Below are 20,287 nucleotides of genomic sequence, written 5' to 3' on the forward strand. Positions count from 1 at the left end.
TATAAATAGAGGGGTGGGGGCGCCCTAGGGTTTACACCTTTTGGCGAAACACATCTGCCGCGCCTCCCACGCCCTCGCCTGTTGCAACTCGCGGATCTAGCAGTCCAGCTTGCGATGCTTCCTCCCTACACGTGTGGATACCTTGGAGGTGTTGCACCTGCAGCACTCGGACGAGCCGCCGACGAGCCACGACGAGCCGACGATGAGCCGCGGCACGAGGGCGATCTTGCTGCACGTGGACGAGCTGCTGAGGAGCTGCTGGACGTTGACGTGATCGACTACGTATGACTACGTTGATCGACTACGTACGACTACGTTGATCGTCTTCGCTGCATCGACGCAAATCTACATCTTCCGCACCAGTAGTGCGTCGAGTGGTAATCCCGTGATCCTTATACGGCAGTTCTTCCTGATTTTACGCGGTAGAAATTTTGATTTGCGCTAGTGTAGCCTACCTCGTATCCCAACAAGTACCTATACAGGTCTCGTCCTCCACTTGAGCACCAGCACTTTTGTTTGCACCCTTCTTCATCTTATTCCCAATAGCGGAATCTGCACCGTCCTGAAAGAAATTGGCAGTACTTTTATAACGGCTAGCATCATAATTTGGACACTTCTCCAATGTTGCGTACTCACTGTGGTACAGTATGCTGAAACTAAGGATGCACACCACAGGTAAAAACAAATTTAGATATTTTTTTTCTATTTTAAGCTATGTAGCATGCACTCTAACATGATAAATTATTTTGTATGAAAAAAGCATTAGTTCAATTGATAATATTATCAAAGAGAGATTCATATTAAGGACCATCTAAAAGGGACATTGGAATACCAAATGCAGTACAACAAAAGAACTTTAGAAGAATTTAATTCGATATTGTTTGACACATCAAATCAGGTATGCATTAGTTTGTTTATTATAGACTATCCTGTTTAAAGACTTACATACATACTGATGGTATTGTTTCTACTTACAGGATAAGATATTTGCCGTTGAAGCAACAATAAATGAAACTAATGCAACATTTTGATTTGTACTACATCTCATGTAGTAGAGGCGATTGTAAGAAGCAACTTGAATAGAAGTTTGATCACTACTATTGCAATAAATGTGACAAGAGAGCTGAACCTATAGCGCGGTAAATTATTTAGTACTTTACAATCTTATTATAGTACTCCTATTTCTAATAGGAGAACAATGTGTGTAGATATAAAATTAAGCTTCAAATAAGTGATCCAACAGCAGTTGCAACTTGTGTACTTTTTGACAAGGAAGCACAAATGGTAATTAACGAATTAGCAGATATGTGAACAAATATTGATTTTTCAGTTCAGAATGACCGACTACAACTTGACAAGTTTTTGACCTGCTTATACTGTTCCAAAGATATTTTTCCAACAGAAAAGAGCAGTTCAAAAATTGACATGCAAAGTGTCAAAAAGGTAACACATTTATTTGATATTTTCCAAAGATATTTTCATTATTACTAAGTATTTTTTATTGCACCTTTTGTTTTGAATCCTTACTATTTGATAAGTTTACTTTATCGATGAAATAAATTCTGACCTAAATTTATTTTCTTTTTGATTATTTGAACAAAGTATAAGACAACTTATATATAGGCTACACAATAACTACTGAAAACAAAGAGGTAGACACTGACGAACCTTTTACCAAGAAAAAAACATTCCTATAAGAAGACACAAGAGATGGACATGTTGGAAAGAGGATAATATTATCGTCTCCTTTACAAGGGCATACTATTTACAGGGAACAAAACTACCAAGATGCTATGATGACATGTCATTCTGTTCAACACCCTAAACTATTTGTGTCATTTATGTATAACGTCGTTGAGGAAGGAGAAGGTCAAAGACCATTACCTGACATCAACAGTACAGTGTTTCAAGATAACAAGAAGAAATTGACGAGAGACATAAAACATGGACTACAATGTAGGGAACCTATTGCAAGTAAATATGAACATCTCATATCCAAGTATGTTGCTAATTATTTATTTATAGGTGAGCTAACAATATCCATTTTTAATGTAGATATCTACATGGTTGAGTTCCAAAAGGCGGGCCTCCCACATGCTCATATACTCAAATTTGATTAATATGTGCTACATTGGGAAGTACCAAGGAGACGACACAAAACATAGTGATTTTCCTTTTTTTTATTGTCAATGTACTTATTACCAATTTTAAAGCATAGTATGCACTATAAAAAAATGTATTGGTCTCACTACCCAATCATATCAACCAATGCTCATTAATGTATTATGTACTATTTAAATTGTATGTCATAAGCATTAAGAAAATAACACATCAAAGAAAGCAAAAAATAGAAAATATTATTGATTGTTCTCCTTAATCTAAATAAGAACTTATAATATTTATTATATGTCATCTAAAAGTACTAGCCCATGCGGATGCACAGGTTGATGGACTAGTTTATCCTAAGTCTATATTTCAATAAATTTTTACCCAAAAAACAAGATAAAAAATGTGTTGACAAAGGCAAGTTATTAGGCATGCTTGCTTGCATATATGCAAGATTCACACCACACATTTTCTACCATACCAATCACACGGTCATACATTTATTAAAACTCCAATTGCTCGACCATCAAGCAAGAGACAGGTCAATGAACAAGCTGTTGGACAGGGATGGAGGTGGAAGATGTTGGGTGGCAGCAGCAGTGGGGGTCCTGCCCAACCATCTCACATGATCCAGCACCAGTCCTACCCGAGGCACCGCACATTGCGGTGCACACTGCTTCTGTACAGGTTCTAACTTTGGAGCAAATCGGCTGCCCCTCTTGCAGCTGGAAGCTGTCCCTGCTTGCTGACACAGCGCCAGTGAGGAGGGCCATCAACAGCGGAACGACAACAAAGACAGTAGTCCTCTTGGAGTACGCCGTGAACTGTGCCATGGGGCTTGCTAGACTTTCGTATGTAGGGAGACTGGGAGAGTAATGGTTTCTTGATGATGCTCCTCCATGCTGCAGGTACCTGCTTATATAGAGTGGAGCCACAAGCAAAGTAACCGTAGACAATCGATTCCTGCCATTTTACCTTGAAACTTCAACTGCTGGCAATTTATTTTGTTCCCAAATTATTGGTACTCCTTTCATCAATATTGGTACTGAAACCGTATCTGTATGGCACATCTTTCTGATATGTATGCATTAATTGCCTCCTCGCTAATACAAAATCTCTTTAGGTGGCTTTTATAGGCTGCTAATATATTCATATCAATTTTATTTCATCCTCATCAATACTATTCCTAATGACTCAGTTTAGGGTTCCTCGCGAATATTGATCCTGATCGAGTATAAATTTCATCTCCCTCTTCTCACTGAAACACATCCAGAAATATATTATTGCTACTACCATTTCACGCTTATCTGTAAAACTATGGTTATTCCACAAATTATTAAATATATGCATACTCCCTCCATCCCTGGTGAAATAACAATTCATTTGTCATTTTCTTCTTTCTCACTATGTCCAACGGAAGCCATGGTGACCGCTAGGGATGAAAATGGAGCAGATACTGATAGTTATTTTTCCGATTCAGATTCAGACACGAATACGTGTCAGATGTAGATATGAACGGTCAGTTATGGTCGACGGATATTGTAAATACGCAGTAAGCTATATATGTAGATACTTTTTGATGTTGAGTAGAAGAAACAAGTACATAGGATTTATCTATTGCTTCACACTTTGCATTTTATATCGTGTCAATCAAAAAGAAACTAAAACTCAAATTTATGAAATATTCCAATATTTAAAAAGTAACATTTGACTTTTACGGATGCACTTGGATGGAGATAAACTTTATATAAAATTGTAGATTTTGATGAGATCTACAACTCTGTAGCTAAAATTTTTGTAAATTAAAGTTGTTTAGATAATAAAAATATAATTCTAGCATATATTTTCCATCCTTGTAGTTTGAATTTCATGTTTTATTTGGATGTTTGTAACTTTTTTATATGGACTTGCATGAAAACAAATTTTATGTGGAAATTGTTGGTTTGGACCTGATCTACAATGTTGTAGTTGGAAGTTTTTAATTTAAAGTCATTTAGATGTGAAGGTCATAATGGAAGGTCATAAGTTCGAAGGCTGCCGCACCTGCGTTTATTTTGCGTGAAAAAATATTACTGTTTACATTGGGGTTGATTTGCAGCTTAAAAAATATAAATTCCGGTTTTTACTGAACATGCTGGCACGTAAAATACTTCCTGAACTTGATTGGAACCAGCTTCCAACCGGACCGCACCAAGCGACATTGGCGACGGGCCAGTAATCCTGCACTCCCCATGACCCCATCTTTGTCATAGCCAATCATGCTGCTCACAAGTCACACAACTCACAACCACGGTCAAGGGCGACCCCTGTGCCTTGCTTGGAAATGGGATCGCTGTGGCCGCGCTCCGCTCGCTCGGAAGAGCAGAGGGCGTCGGCACGGCCACCTCAATCACCCTGGCAGGCGGCGGGTGGGAGGCTAAGCTACATTCCTGACTTGTTGCCCGTCGGATGCGTGAGCCGTGCGCAACGTGTTTGTGGAAATGCCTCACCGGCGAACGCGGATTCTCCGTCGACGTCTTCGCCCACAAGCGTTGACTTGGTGGTGGTGGTCCCGTCTTGTTCGGTCCCAGAGTCTCCGGTTCGGCGGCATTCTTGCAATCCCTGCCGCCTTCTTGGAAATTTCGCCTTGGGAGCTATCTGCGTTCAAATCCAGTTGGTGCTGTGTGCGGCAGCTGCTGCAAGCCAACTATTTCCTAAGGCTTGTGGTCTTGTGGACCTAGCTTGGCAAGTGGCTAACTGAGGCGACCTCCCATGGAAAAGAGCTGCTCCTAGTACCTTTCAATGGTAACTAGAGCTGTAATGCCACTTTCTTTTCAGTTCTTGTTTGTTGGTGTTTGCCATTTGTTGCTATTTGCGTAAGAAAACCAACATGCCTTTTCTCTGCAGCGCAACTGCAGTTGATGTTGCAGGTTCTGTCAGCAAGTCAAAAGCTTACCTTTCAAAGGCCACGGAGGGGAAGGTGCAAGAGGAACCATGGCCCTCTGGAATGGCCTTGGGCAGGTGGCTACTGTTGCGCAGCTTACTGGAGTGGATGCCAGTGGGCTGATTGCAATGATTCTTGAGGCGGTGCGGACGGTCAGCCGCAACAAAGAGGACTGCAGGCATCTTGCTCGCCGGGCTATGATGATTGGTGACCTCTTGCAAAAGCTGCAGGGATGGGATATGATGCAGGAACCAGAGATCAGGAGGCCGCTTGATGGGCTGGATGATGCGCTCCGGGAGGCATATGTGCTCATCGCTTCCTGCCAGAATTGTAGCACCACATACCGCTTCTTAATGGGCTGGAAGCAGGCTGAACAGTTTCAAGGGGTGCAGAAGAAGATTGATAGCTATCTCCAACTCTACCCCTTTATCAGTCATATTGATATTACTCGTCGACTAGATCAACTTTGCAAAAATGAACATCTGTCATGCTCCCAGGCTCAGGTCAGTTTAGGAGCCTTAAAGTCTGAGTGCTCTTGTAGTACAACGATTAATTAATTTTAGTTTTCATCTTTGTTAAAATGAAACAGTCTTGTTTGATTGTGAAACAGTCAATGAGTAAAAAGAACCAGATGAATCTAACTGTAGACTGTAGAGTACTAACTTTCTGGTTTCATTGTGATTATTAGAAGGTAATAGTCATCAAACAGTCTTTAACATCCTAATCTCTAGTTGAATTAATCATATCTCCTTGTACGTGATAGAGGGCTGGTCCACAGCAGTGCTGGCCGTGGCCAACCTTGATCCATGCTCATGACAGTAGCTCCAATTCTACCAAACTACATAATGCCATCATTGGGAAGGTAAATTGTGAACAATAACTAAATATGGAATGTAAAGGTAGAGAGAATAAAAACTTGGCATGACAACTTTTACACTAGTCCTTGCTTGAGCCCCTTGGAATGGTCTCCACACACCAGAAAATCTCTTAATGGGCCTTTCCCTGGTTGCTACTTGCCGTCTTCACTATGGTAATGCTCGCCACTTAGGCATGTGCCACTATCCCAATCATAAGATTTGCCGCTACTTCACAAACTCAGTTAGAAGTTTTCCCAAGGTTACAACATTGTAAAGTCATCTAGATGCTTGCAAGCACCAAAAGAAACAAATGTGGCTTCCTCTTGTAATGGAACTGTAAGCTAATTACCTAGCTAGATGTGCACCAGGCCTAAACTAGCAACAATCAATCATTAATATTACGCTAAAAACTGCTTTTACTCTTATATTATCACCAAAGTGTTCCACGCCCTTTCCAATTTTTGCATAACCTTTCCAAGGGTTATAGCATCCTCAAATGGTCAGCCAAATGGGTATTTAAAGAGCCAGCAGAAAAAAATTAACCATTGGGCAGCAAAAGCTAGCAGTTTGGCTGAAATGATAGAGATATCACATCATCAAGATCCAGTGACTCCATTGAATTGTATGTTGAAACATTGTCCTGAGTTGCAGAAAACCTTTGTTGACTTTACTGAAGAAGTGATGAACTGCACTTCTGTGGTCAGCTGCTCTTTGTGTTAGAAAAAAACTTATGATCTTTACCTTACAAAACAAACCCTTGACTATGGGGACAAGAAACTCCCCTGGCTTGCCTTAAGAGAGGGGAATATCGACCTTTAAGAAGGTACTCACATGACTTGCGAGCACCTGGGTTTGAGCCATTGCTCACCAACATAGCTATTACTTGGTTCTCATTTTTGGCATGCACTACAAGTACAGCATAATTGAAGATCTATTTATTATTTCAGGGTGTTGGAGATAGATTGGGGTCATCAATGAGTTGTTCAAACAATGATGCAAGGTTGGATATTCGCAATGATTTATCTGTTTGATACATTAATTATCAAAATTTCGAAATGCCCACACATGTTTATATGGTTCCAAATGATCAGAGTTAAAAGTTACTTAAACTCGATTCCCACTAGTTGTTCATTGGCATCATTGAACGTATATGGTGCCAAGACAAGTATCTTACAACAGAAGAAGCAATGAAACTCTTTTACTTTTCATGTACAGATTCTAACTAATTATCTTAGTACCTAATTTACATTTGTTTGAAAAAATCATACTGCATGATTTGCATTACAAAAGATTGATGAAAGCTGATTTGTTATTGCTTATACATTTGGAGTATGTATATGTATACACGGCCCAATAATTTATGTGTGCCTACTGCCTACTAGCAAAGCAACATTATATTTTACTCTCACATCTTTGGGGAAGCTTCGGGCCTGCAGACCAACCTGTCCAAGAGCTGTGTGATCCCTATTCAGTGTGAAGGGGAGATAATTGAGGCTGTGAACAACACCTTACAGTGTACAACCACATCTTTCCCCTGCACATACCTGGGACTGCCTATCTCTGACAAGAAGCTAAGGAAATGTGACCTGATACCTTGGATTGAGAAAATAGCAAATAAGCTCCCAGGATGGAAAGCCTCTCTCATGAATATGTCTGGTTGGGCTGTGCTGGTACGCTTTGTCCTTACTGCCATTCCCCTTATACTTGCTAGTCGTCATCAAGGTCCCAAAATGGTTCATTAAAGCAATCGATAAAATCAGAAAGGGGTTTCTGTGGAAAGGAAGAAAGGAGTTGAATGGTGGCTGCTGCCTGGTAGCTTGGGAAAAGGTCAGCAGACCCATTGATCTCGGGGGCCTGGGAATTCATAACCTGGAAATCATGGGTTGGGCATATCAAATGCGATGGCTTTGGTTAGAAAAGACTCGATCTGACTGTCCATGGGCTGGTCTAGAAATAGCAGTGCACTCCAATAATTTGGCTGTGTTTGCCATCTCGGTGGTGACATCTACTGGAAATGGGGCAAGCACATTATTTTGGTCTGTAGATGGCTGCATGGTTGTTCTCTGGAAGAATTAGCACCTGAAAGTCACAAGTGTGTCCCTCCGAGATTGAGAAAGACGAGAACAGTGGCCCAAGCCCTTATGGATCATGCTTGGGTAGCAGACATTAGAGGGGCTCTCAGTCTGGTTGGTCTAACCGAGTATCTGCATCTGTGGGATGCTTTAGCAGACATAGTGTTGAACCAATCTGATGATCAGCACTGGTGGAAGTTTGAAGCTTCAGGCCAATTTTCTACCAAATCGGGTTATAGAGCTTTCTTTGTCGGCTCTATCTCCTTTGAACCTTGGAAGCGGATATGGAAATCTTGGGCCCCGGGTAAATGCAAATTGTTTATTTGGTTGGCCATCCGAAATTGTTGCTGGACAGCTGATCGCATGGAGAAAAGAGGGCTCCCTCACCCAGAGCAATGCAGTCTCTGTGACCAGGAGAATGAGACGGTTCAACACATTATTACGTCTTGCGTGTTTGCAAGGCAATTCTGGTATAGCATCCTAGGGCATTTGAACTTGTCCAGTGTGGTACCTAATCACAGGGACAGTTCTTTTTCTGTCTGGTGGTGCAAATCCTTGAAGAAAGTTCAGAAGCAGCAAAAAAAGGGTTCTAATTCTGTGGTCATTGTTGGAGCATGGACCATTTGGGAACACCGCAATGCTTGTGTTTTTGATGGATCTGCTCCTAGCATCCAGGGAGCTCTACAGGTCTTCAAGGATGAATCTCAATGGTGGCTATCAGCTGGAGCCAAGGGGCTGGCAGCCTTGGATCTTGGTAGGATTGTAGTCTAGTGGTTGGATCAGTTTTTTTTTCTTGGTCAGGCCCTTTTAGTTCGTTTTTCTGTAAGATTTATCTTTCTGTTTAAAACCCACATCTCTCACTCTAGTCCAAGGTGAGGTGGTGTTATTGTAATTGGACTATTCTTTCTCTTAATGCAAAGATACACAGTTCTCCTGCGTGTTCGATAAAAAAATTTTACTCTCGGATAGCAATAGTAAAATTAACTATTCACAACGTGATTTATGAAATATATATTGTTGGATTAAAGCATTTCGTGAAACATCTAAACCATTTGGAATAGTAGTTTATTGAATTAATTTGTACATTCAGGACAGGACGGGATGGAAGTGGCTTACAACATACTGAATCACAAACGGTCCAATCAGCAGCTGAACATTATCAAAGTGATGAGCACCAACAGGGAGGTACTCTTTTCTGTATTTTAAGGATTGAAATTGAATCATGAAGTTAAATGATATATAAGGTTGAATATCAAATTATGTTCACTATGTAAACTATTTGAGCAGGCAAATTATTTTATTTTTCTAGCCAACTTCTTCATATACAAAATTGTACACTTGTACAATGATTTTTGAATCCATGAAAGTCATTTTTTGTCCACCTGGTACCAATTGGTCCTGGTTACAATAACTGGCAAAAAGCCTACGTGTTTACAACAAACTAGTTGGATTGCCTCCGAAATTGTGTGGGTAAAATAAATGCAAGTGTAGCAGTTTCTGTACATTTCTACAACCTATGTGTTATGTGGGGCCATGTCTACGAACGATGGCGCAAAAAGCATGCAGCACCAGCTGCGTAGATGCTGACGATAGTATCTCCATTATTCGATCCGTTTTGTTTTGTAAGCTTTGGCCTGTACTTTGGCATTCGGTTGGTTAGGATCTGCACACAGTTGTTAGCATTCAGTTTTCTAGCTGTTTGGTTGTTGCATGAGTGATCTGTAAAAGGTTTGGCCTTGTATATATGGGACTGATCATCTGGGAAAGCAAGAAAATTGTTTGTGCCTGTTCATGTTTCATCTACCACAGCTCCAGGGAGACAAGGAAAGAGCCTTGTCATCCTGTCGAGCAAGCCCTCCAATCCGAGACTAGACACAACAGTATTATGCAAACTCAATAGTATTGTCTATATAACTGTGATAGCTATAATAAGTATATGTAAGTAATTAGAGTAAACAGTTAGACTTTGGTTCAACCAGATTTTTCTCGTTTGTTGACTATTAATGAGAAAATTTGTTGTAACTTGTTTTGTTTTAGGATTATAATTATACTGTTGTGGGAAGTTATATTTATACAGATGCATAACAAAGCTAATTCTTTGTACGTTAAATATGACACTTTTTGTTACGCTTATGTTTGTAGGTCACCAGGAACTTAATGAAATTGGATCAACAAGAAAGAGTAGATTTACATGGTCCTTTTGGTGGCTTCAAGACAAGATAAGACTACCGTATATTCCTAGGTCCTTAGATCGTCGTGAACTAGGTATTAGCAATCAGCATCAACTAAACAGTTAATTATGTGGCTGTTCATCCCTTTCATTTTCTGTGTCTAGTTTTTAAGGGAATAATGCTTTTGTAGTTTCCAGCCATAGTTCGTAGCACACTACAGTTACTTTTTGATGATACGATAAAATAAGCAGACCAGATAAACAACAACCATGAACATGGACAAAGGTGGAGTGTTTAATCTGAAAATTTCATTCTTATTTGAAGTGTTTTCTTTATAACAGGGTTTTCAGTCTTCCGCTTCTGTCATCTGAAGGCTGCTACGGATAACTTCTCATTTGAAAATGAAATAGGACATGGTGGTTCCGCTACCGTTTATAAGGTAGTTATTTGTTATTTGAAAAGAACCTAACAGGTTTCGTTTTCCTCGTGTTTATCTTACCCTATATTTCTATTATAGAAGTTAGAAGATGCAAACTTATCCTTATTCTACAGATTCAAATATTCTAACTTTCTAAGTTGATCATCAGGATTGTTAATTGTTTGGAAATGTTTCGTTGCTCATGTAATTGGTTCTGTACAAGATTACTTGAGTAGGAAGTACTCCAAGTAGAACTCATTGCTCTAAAATTAGGTAGAAAGCATACCTTTTAATCTGTATCTTTTAAAAATGAAAAATCACAATCTCCTGTAACTTTAGCAATTTACCTCCCATGCAAGTCGTGTTACTGTATGTGCCATGCCAATGTTGTGTTGTAATCTATATAAATTCTTTCTTTTGGTTTCCATTTTGTTATGCTCAAAAATTTTTGGACCTTCAAATTTTGTGCACCATGAGTGTGATACATTTAGAAGTATGTACTGGAGTTTTCACACAACCAAACAAGTGATCCCTGGCGTGCTTGCTGTGCAAACCTATAGTTGCCCCTGGTTGTTCATTAAACATCTACATTCTTTCCTTCACCATGCATGTTATGAGATTAATCTTGTTAAATTATAGATTTGATGAGGCCAGTATTACTATGTTCTTTATCTTTGTTCTTTGCTGTTATTCTTACAAATAAATTTCTGAGGAAAATATTACTTCAAGGCTAAATTACCATTCAGCTGCATATCATAGAAAAATTTGACTATGAAATTATGCATTGTATCTTCTTTTTAATATAAATGATACGCAGCTTTTCTGCGTGTTCGAGAAAAAAATGTATTGTATGTCCTGATACTGACCAGGAGCCCACACACAGGGTGAGCTTGTGTACGAATATGACCTTGCTTGTACTTTTGTCCTTACTTCGAATAACAGAATTTGTGTGCCCTATCCAACGCCACCATCGGCTACATGGCCTCTTTGTTTCCCTGTAAAATTGAAGCTCTACCAAGAAATTGCAAATGTCATAGGAGAACAAGAATAGTTGCATTTGAAATTTGTAATGATTAACTAACATAGTTGGTGTGTAAATCAGTAGTCAAGCACATGGAAGTATGGAAGTGAGATTGGTAGCATAAAGAAGAGATAGAGTATGATAAATGAATAAGATGATGAAAATTTTGAAGTATTAAATGTTCCTTATATATACTTATTAAGAGAACATGAACATAGGCTGAATTTTGTTATCTTTTAAGCTGAAAGGCACGTGTGGTGGATGTACTTTTGTCAAAGTTCTCCTACCAGGGTTCTTAATATGCTTCTTTTATATTACTATGTTCTTCTGAAAATGGAATAATGTAGAGACTTTCCTTTTGGGTTAACAATTGTTTGGACTTGGCTTTTCAGGGTAAAATACATGGACGACTTGTCGCAATCAAAAGATATTCTACTTCAGGTTCAATTTCATACCGAAAAGGTCAAGCACGATGTTTTGAAGCTGAAATTTACTGCCTTCTGAAGTTTCAACATATAAATATAGTTAAGCTTCTAGGATATTGCACTGAAAGAAGGGAGATGATTTTGGTTTATGAGTACATCCCAAATGGTGGTCTGGACAAATATATAAGCGGTACATTTCCAGTATAACTTAGTTTGTCTTTCATTGATTAATACAGAACTTTATCTTTAATACTTTTAGGTGCAGGAACAGGGATGCTGCTTGACTGGACTCGGCGCTTCAGTATTATTTTAGGGATTGCACAGGGTGTTGCTTATCTACATAAGTACTGTGGCGTTACCATTCTACATAGGGATCTAAAGCCTAGCAATGTTCTCTTGGATTCTGACATGAATCCTAAGATTACAGATTTTGGCATAGCCAGATTACTGGGCAGTGCTTTGAATGAAGAGGTGATTGAGGGCACACTGTAAGACCTATTAAGCACACACTCATCCTATTTTGATTTTCCTTTTTAATTACATGGAACAAGTACGCGTGCAGCTATGAACACACCAGTACACACGCAATGCAAACAGGTTGGCAACGATGGGAATATTGGCACTCCCACGAGGCCATGGCTCCATCATCCACCACGAAATTCTTGCTAATGTTCTTATCCATCCCAGTTTTTCTTGCTAATAACTTCGTCTTATTTCCTTGTGTAGTGGTTATGTGGCTCCTGAGTACTTGTTGGTGGGTAGGGCCTCAACTAAGTCTGACATATATAGTTTCGGTGTCATTCTTATTGAGATGATCATGGGAAAGAGGAGCTTCAAACCTTCTTGTCAACGTCCTTTACATGGCGCTACGGAGCATTATGTGAGTAAATTTTTTATAGCATGCGTATGTACTCTGCAATAATAAAAAGCAATCGAACTCATAATACAATAGTGATATGACAAATTATTGCGTGTAATATCTGTTATTGATTCTGCAGTGCCATTTTCAGTTGTAGGTAATTCACTGTATCCCTTTCACTGCTTCATTCTAAACATGCATTTTCATGTTCTCTTTCCAATTTATGTAAAATTAATGGGTAAAATGTGTGCCTTGGAATCCCTTTAAATCACATGCTGCCCCTGGCTATTATATTATTACCTTTTGGAACTGTAATTTGATGGGAATCCTTGCAGGCCTGGGAATTGTGGACGGCAGGGAGATCACTGGAGCTCGTAGATCCATCTCTGCGTGACGAAGATCGAGTGGCTGAGATTCTGAGATGCATTCAGATAGGACTACTCTGTGTTGAACCGAGGCCGGAAGACCGACCCACCATGCCAGATGTTATTGTAATGCTTAGCAGTGAGAGTACGATCTTGCCTTCCCCTAAAAGAATAGGATATGAAGTTGCAGAGGGAGGACGACGCTCATATTTAATATAGTAATTAAACAAATGCTGGAGCCCTGGATTTGGAACCTCATCCAACTTCAGTGTCACCTGGATGATCATGATGATGATATATGAACCTTGTCACCTATAAAATATTGAAAACTCGTGTGCTACTTTTACCAATTATCATTTGTGTAAGATTGTGTATAATGCATGGGCTACAGCTTGAGCCTCATGGGTCAACTATATAGGAGTATATGGTTAGGAGGGCAAAGTAGCCTTTCCGATAAGGAAGGTTATCCTGGGATTACAATCCTAAACTAATCATATTCGGTGTTGCTTAATATACTCTTAACAATTTGTGATTTTGTGGCAGTGACTATCATTCGTCTGTTCATTTTGCAAGATCCATGCCATGATCATACTGTTATTTGGATACCATGATCATGACTTTGATCTTGATATCCGATTGGATACAGATGAACAAGTCACCAGAACAAGTTATGCATACCGGATGATCCGATGACCAATGGGGTCTATTTTGAGAGCATCGGAGTTTCGGCAGTGATGAGGTACTAGAATCTATATAACATCGGATAATACGATGCCCCGTTAGGTAAAGGCAGCCGATGTATTTGGTTAAGGTTAAGGTCAATCTTGGTGCACAGTTTCATTACACAGTTATTAGAATTGAAAATTTGGTAACTGTGCTTGATGAGTATCATGGGGATGAAAACTTCTTCTCTCATATCTATGAAATTCTCTCTTCTCTCTCCTCATAATGGCCTTGCCAAGTTAGAAAAATGATGATAAGGCATACAATTTAATGAGTATCATGGGGATGAAAACTTCTTCTATCTCCTCATAATGGCCTTGCCAAGTCAGAAAAATGATGATAAGACATATTTAATGCTCATGAAACTCTTATGAAACCTTCCATTGAGATTGAATTAGGAATCCCGAACAGACAATAGAAAAAGGGAAAAGAGAAAACAAGTCAAGTGAATAAGTGAACCAAATGAACAAATGACCAAAAATCCTCTCCTCCTAGCCCTAGAGCTCTATTTATAGGGAGGAGGAGGTGGCTATTTATATTAATTTTATTGGTGAGGTCAAATTTTACAGATAGGTCCCTAGACTTTACAAAAAGATCCCTAGATGTTACAACTGAGTCCCTAACCCTCACAAATAAGCTCTTAGACCCCATTTCGAGCCTCTTTTACACACAAGGAGGTCCCTAGCCTTAAGTCTCCTAAGACTCACCCCCAACAATAGCCCTTCAACTATTCGGTCTTGGCTAGCACAACAAGACCTAATAGTTGCTCCTATTAAAAGAGGCCGACAACTTAGACTCCGGTTGCGAGGAATGCCCTTTGCAACGAACCCGTGTATGCCTTGCTAAAAACTCCATTCCAAAAACCCAATCAGAAAAAAGGCATGGAGAAAAGAGCATGCACACTCTTGGGTTTACATGTGCCAACTCCAGACACTACACCTCCAAGTGCCTAGAACGATGAGCTTCGATCTGCATACGGCTTTACTCCTAAGCCTCGATCAGCGTACCTCGCTTCAAGAGCTGATGTAGTTGTAGGCGAAGGTAGCTCCAACATCTTCAAGCCTTCTCTCACGAGCACTACACAACTAGGATGGACTGATCCTCCAGTACACCCCCCAGCCTCTCTTGGCTGGTGTTCGTGAGAGAAGCTCTGCATATGGTGGAAGTAGTCGAAGTATTCAATGTAGTAGATATAATAGCGGTGGCCGAGGTCGAATCGTACGTGTAGTCGGTGATGATGTTGAAGTTGACGGTGAGCCCCTTGAGGCAACGTAGTGATGGCGAGGTAGATGGTGATGCCGAGGATGAGCCCCTTGAGCTGATGTAGCAAAGGCAAAGTCGAGGGTGATGCCGAGGTGGAGCCCCTCGAGCCGGTGTAGTGGATGATTCCGAGGTTAAGCCCTTTGATCGTCCTGATCCTTTCGGAAAACCCAGACCTTTGAAATAGGTTAATATAGACGGGATACCAATAAGGTCACGACCTTCACTATTGGCTTTTTCAGAAAACCAAGTATCATATTTTATAGGTAACATGGCCTCCATAGAGGGGTTAGCACACGAGTTCTCACTATATTGAATTAACTTAGTTGCAACATAGCAAAGAATACTAAAAGAAATGGCAAAATTCACATATGGTTAAGTAATAAGCACTCTAAAGGATACACCCTGCAAAACAGAAATATTAGTGATTGAAGTGAAGCAATATAGTGCACATGTATTCTCTAACAGTGGGGTGGCTGATCAGATTTGCATGTCATGGTGGCAAATTAACTTAGCATATTTGTTGCATTCCGGTGCCTCTAGATACCTTCAATCAAGGGAAAAAGATTGCCCAACCCATCTGTGCTTAGCAATTGCTGGCATGCATAGAATAGGATCATAACCATGGAAGGTGGTAAGCTTGAAACTGTATTTTTCTCTAGAATAGGATCATAACCATCGATGTTTAACATAATTGCCTATGTACTTATTTTGGCCGCTTTGGTGGGCAGTTATCCTCAGGAGAGTTGGTCTCAGCAGAGCATGCATGCCGAGGTAATGTATGCATGCGTGGTTTTTGTTTGACGCATGCACACATCTCGGAGAGTTGCGAGGGTTTGGTATGCGGAGGTTCTAGTTGCAAGGCTTAAGGTGATGGACGGAGCGCGGCCTAGTTGCTTGAGCATGCAGCCATGCACTCGCAGGTAACAAGCTGTGCTTTAGCTTTGCTACTTGTAAGCCTAGCAGCTTCGATGCCATTTGTGGTGTTCGGTAGCTTTGATGCTTCACTCTGTCTTGGTGCCTTAGCAACCTCGCATGCATGCAGAGGTGATGGTAGCAGGGTTGCCGCGAGGGTTAAGCTAGCCACGGAGGTTGGCTTGCCGCTAGGGTGGAGCTTGCCGCAGGTCGGCGCTAGGTGCGAAGGTTCTTGCTGCGAGGGTAGAGAAGCTTCTAGCAGCCTCGAGCATTGAGCTCTTGCCGCGGAGGGTATGCTTGCTGCGAGGGTTCTTGCAGCCTCGAGGGTTCAGCTCTTGTCGTGGAGATTTGATGTTTGCTGCGAGGATAGAACTTGCCATAGAGATTGGTGCTAGCTGTGAGGGTTCCTTAGCTTGGTGCGTGGAGGTTCTGGCTGCGAGGGTTCCTTAGCTTGGTGCGAAGCTCGGCGCTTGCCGGCTGGGGTTGCTGCTGTGAGGGTTCTCGCGATAAGGGTTCTTGCTGCGAGGGTTGACTCTTGCTGCGAGGTTCCTTTCGCTTGTTGCTGATGGTCCGTCAAAGCTGCGAGGTTCCTTCGCTTTTTGCTAATGGTCCTGAGCTTACTGTGCCGCCGAGGGTGACGAGCATTCATGTGCCGATGTAAGCAATATTAGCTGTGTTCTCTGGGCAACAGCTTCGCTCGGCGCCGGCGCCATGGATGCGGTAGCCGGCAGTTGTGAGGGTGACGAGCCTAAACATTAAACACTTTTACTCTTGAGTAAAAAATATTTTGGACATCCTCGGAACTTTGCTGCCATATTGCTTAACTCCGAGGTTTAATATGGAACCTTAGTAAAGAACTCAGATGTAAGTGCGAGAAAAGGAAGTTGACAAAACTTGCTTCGAGTTTTGTGGACTTAGAAAATTAAATGAGAAAGTAAGGTTGGATTCACAACCCTTGGTTGCTTTGATTATGAAAATTAGAACATTGTGTTGTTGCTTTTGGCTCGAGCTTGCACAGGATGCAAGGCTTTACTTGCATAGAAATGCAAGGTTTTACTTGCGCAGAAACACAAGGTTTTTTTCTTACGTGGAAACACAAGGTTTAACTTGCGCAAAAACGCAAGGTTCGAGGTATTTGCGTCCACTGTGGGGATTGGCAAACCTTTGCTCTACTGTTTGAGAGCCAAAGTCTCGATTGCGCAGAAATGCAATGTAGTAGCCTCTCGGGTTTTTCTAATTCATGCACGAAAGTAATGCATCTATGCAATGTGATGCTTTGATGCATATGAATGAAATGCTTGCATATGCAAGGATATATCTCATAGTTGGTCATATCATCAACCTTCCAATAGAAAGTAGTTTAGATTAAAACTTAAGCACGCAATAGAGTAGTGCCCTGAATCATTTTAATCAACCTCCGAAGGTTGAGTTGGTGCTCTGAAGGTTGACTTGGTGCTCTGAAAATCATTATATTGAGAGTCCAATAATTGATGAAAGCCAATAGAGAAAATTACAATAGTTGATGAGAGCCAAAGGTTTGTAAGATATATCACTTGATGAAAACCAACGCGATGTTAAAACCAATATATCATGCCCTAATTTTTGACTTGGTTACGAGGTGAAAATCAATGTTCCTTAAAAAAGATGCGAAGGTCTAGTATACAAGGGTTAACTTAAGCGGGTGGAGAACTACTTATAGTGGTGAGAACCTGCATGTTAGAGACAAGAAATTTCAATATTAAGATGTAACTTGCATTATTTTTTAAGGATGTCTCGATCGGAGGTCACATGCCTCATCCAACCGTAATATAGATTGGTTTAGGTCCAATCCTTGTTGGACCGAGCCCAATAATTGTTATCATCATAACTTGATTTAGACCCAATTCTTGTTGGATGAAGCACAATATATGCTGATGTCATAACTTTGTTTAGGCTCAATTATTAATGAATTTAGCCGAACATTTACTAGCATCGAAACTTTGTTTAGGTCCATGAAATAATGGGCCGACGGGGTGAGCCCACGAAATTTTGGACCCAGTTATTTTTGGGTGTAGCCCAGGTAACGCTTAATTAAAATATAATATAATTTAATATTACATAGAAATTAATTCTGTAATTGACAGCACAATTAATCTGTATATACCACATATACAAATAAATGTTTCTCAGCACACTTCACGCATTATTATTCACGACCAAAGAACAAGCACAAGCATATTGTCCATAAGAGATCACAAACCACTATACATGATATCTCTCTGACCAAGAACAAAGCTAGCCTAAAAACACATTGACCACAAACCACAGTACTCACGAACCAGCACAAGCAGCTGGGAGGACAGGAGCAGATGCCTAAGAAACACATTGACCTTACCCTCTGAAGTTTAGCAGTTGACGAAGGAGGTACTCAGTTTCTCTTACTTCTTTCTTCAAACTCTCAATCTTCTCAGATTGCATTTTCATTGCTGCATCTGAAGCTTGTGCCTTCATCTTCAAGTCGCTCAACATTTGCTCCTATTCAACAACTTGTTGTCTTAGTTCTGTAGCTTCTTGTAGCCCTCCTAAAGAAACTTCATATTTGTAGCTGAGGCTAGCTGCACGGCCACATAATCAAGAAAGGGACTTGACTGTAAATCATGAGAACCAGAATTTGGTATTGCAACCCTAAGGATTGTTTTCAATATTTCAGCCTACAAATGAAAGGAGCAGAAGTCAAACTTCAATCTTAAATAAAGCAACTGAATAAAGTAAAGAATACAGGAGCAGGACAAGTTACATACCATGATATGTGATTAAATTTCAGCAATGTAGGAACGTAGTACTAGGCCCTGCATAATAAGTATTTGGTCAATTGTCTTAGATATAAGAAACAGAATGTACCATGACCATAGAAATATAGATGTCGGCCTTGCAGATAGATCTATAGCGGCCAAAGTAAGAGAAGGATCTCAAATCTAACACAATACACTGTGAAATTTAATGTTCGCTAAAGAAATACTCTAGCAGCATGGGGGTCGTGGACACATCTAGGCGTAACTAGGCTCCTCCCCAGATAGAAATAAACTGGAGCAGAGTGCTCTTCGGTGAAGCAGATGTAGATTCATAAAATTGGAGGGGACTACAAAGAAAAGAAATGAGATTCAGATAGAAATGAGTGCTCTATGATGAAGCAGAAGATGCAGTGGTGCATGGTTGGACGGGGCAGCTAGTGCTTGCGCGACATCCTCGCTCAACTGCTCAACTGCGCCAGCATGGGGCGGAGCCACTGCAAGGATGCTGAGATGTTCCTCCAAGAGTGCCGCCAACTATGCCACACCTTGACGCCCGCCGCCCGTGGAGCTTGCTACCGCCGTTGAGGTACCTCGTGGCCACCAAGGTTAGCTGCCACCGCAGATCTAGTTGGACTTTACAGCCAGCATAGAGGAGAGTGCTGATTTTGGAAATACAAAGCGGGAGTTTGGAGGGGCACTTGCGGTAGCCATATTTTTATTATTTGTGGGGAGGTGAGGGAATATAAAATTTGAAGATCCCGCTTTCAAGTTCTTGGGCGCGTAATGAAAATTTGGTAGGGTGCACTTGCTGTGGGGTCACTGACAAGATTTTGCACTCTTATCGGACCCATTTGTCAGCGAAGCTGGGTGCGTTTCATCTTGCATACAACATAGGCGGGAGATGAATATCTGGAAGAGGCCCACTCTTCAGTGAACTTGGGTGCGTTTCCAGTCGCTGACCACAAAGGGGAACAACTGCTTTCTTCAACTATAATGCCTATGCGTCTATTTTTTTAAATCATGTGGATGTCAGGATTTTCCTTCTTTTGATCTTAACCAAAGCGCACTCGTGTACCCACCGAATATTTCGCGTGCCTACCAATAAACGAAAGCCTGCATATTCCACCCTATACTTGTGGTAGGATTCCTAATCAATGTAGGCCTACGTATTCCAAGAATCCCTTGTATTTTCATGGCTACTGTAATCCCGTGAGGCGTGAGCTGCGAGAAGGTGCACTGCGTTGTTGATCGGTCATGGTGCTTCAATAAATAGGCGTGCCCCCAAGGCCTTTGCTCATCGGCTCTTCATCTTACACTCATTGTTACTGGTTGTGCTCGGTGACCTACTTGGTTCTGCGCCCTGTGAGAGGTGAGCTCATAGTTTCCGCATCTTGTTTGTAG

General features: G+C 40.9%; 1 protein-coding gene across 10 annotated transcripts; it reads left to right on the forward strand.

Moving 5' to 3' along the window:
• The first annotated feature begins 4,314 nt into the window (after nucleotides 1–4,314).
• On the forward strand, nucleotides 4,315–13,755 carry LOC101773473 (cysteine-rich receptor-like protein kinase 25). 10 transcript variants are annotated; one of them, XM_012845037.2, is made up of 11 exons: nucleotides 4,322–4,890; nucleotides 4,993–5,532; nucleotides 6,834–6,886; nucleotides 9,049–9,143; nucleotides 10,101–10,223; nucleotides 10,471–10,568; nucleotides 11,961–12,030; nucleotides 12,106–12,183; nucleotides 12,253–12,481; nucleotides 12,720–12,873; nucleotides 13,188–13,755. In XM_012845037.2, exons 2-11 carry the CDS (start codon nucleotides 5,080–5,082, stop codon nucleotides 13,434–13,436), a joined length of 1,602 nt encoding a protein of 533 aa, XP_012700491.1. In that variant the 5' UTR covers nucleotides 4,322–4,890; nucleotides 4,993–5,079; the 3' UTR covers nucleotides 13,437–13,755. The 10 variants fall into 10 exon arrangements, with proteins under 10 accessions (XP_004962551.1, XP_012700491.1, XP_022681135.1 ...); XM_022825400.1 differs by having other exon boundaries at nucleotides 11,961–12,009; nucleotides 12,094–12,183; XM_022825402.1 differs by having other exon boundaries at nucleotides 11,961–12,009; nucleotides 12,094–12,183; nucleotides 12,265–12,481.
• Nucleotides 13,756–20,287: the final 6,532 nt, after the last annotated feature.

Source organism: Setaria italica, chromosome III (genome assembly GCF_000263155.2).
Source record: "Setaria italica strain Yugu1 chromosome III, Setaria_italica_v2.0, whole genome shotgun sequence".
Lineage (NCBI taxonomy): Eukaryota > Viridiplantae > Streptophyta > Magnoliopsida > Poales > Poaceae > Setaria > Setaria italica.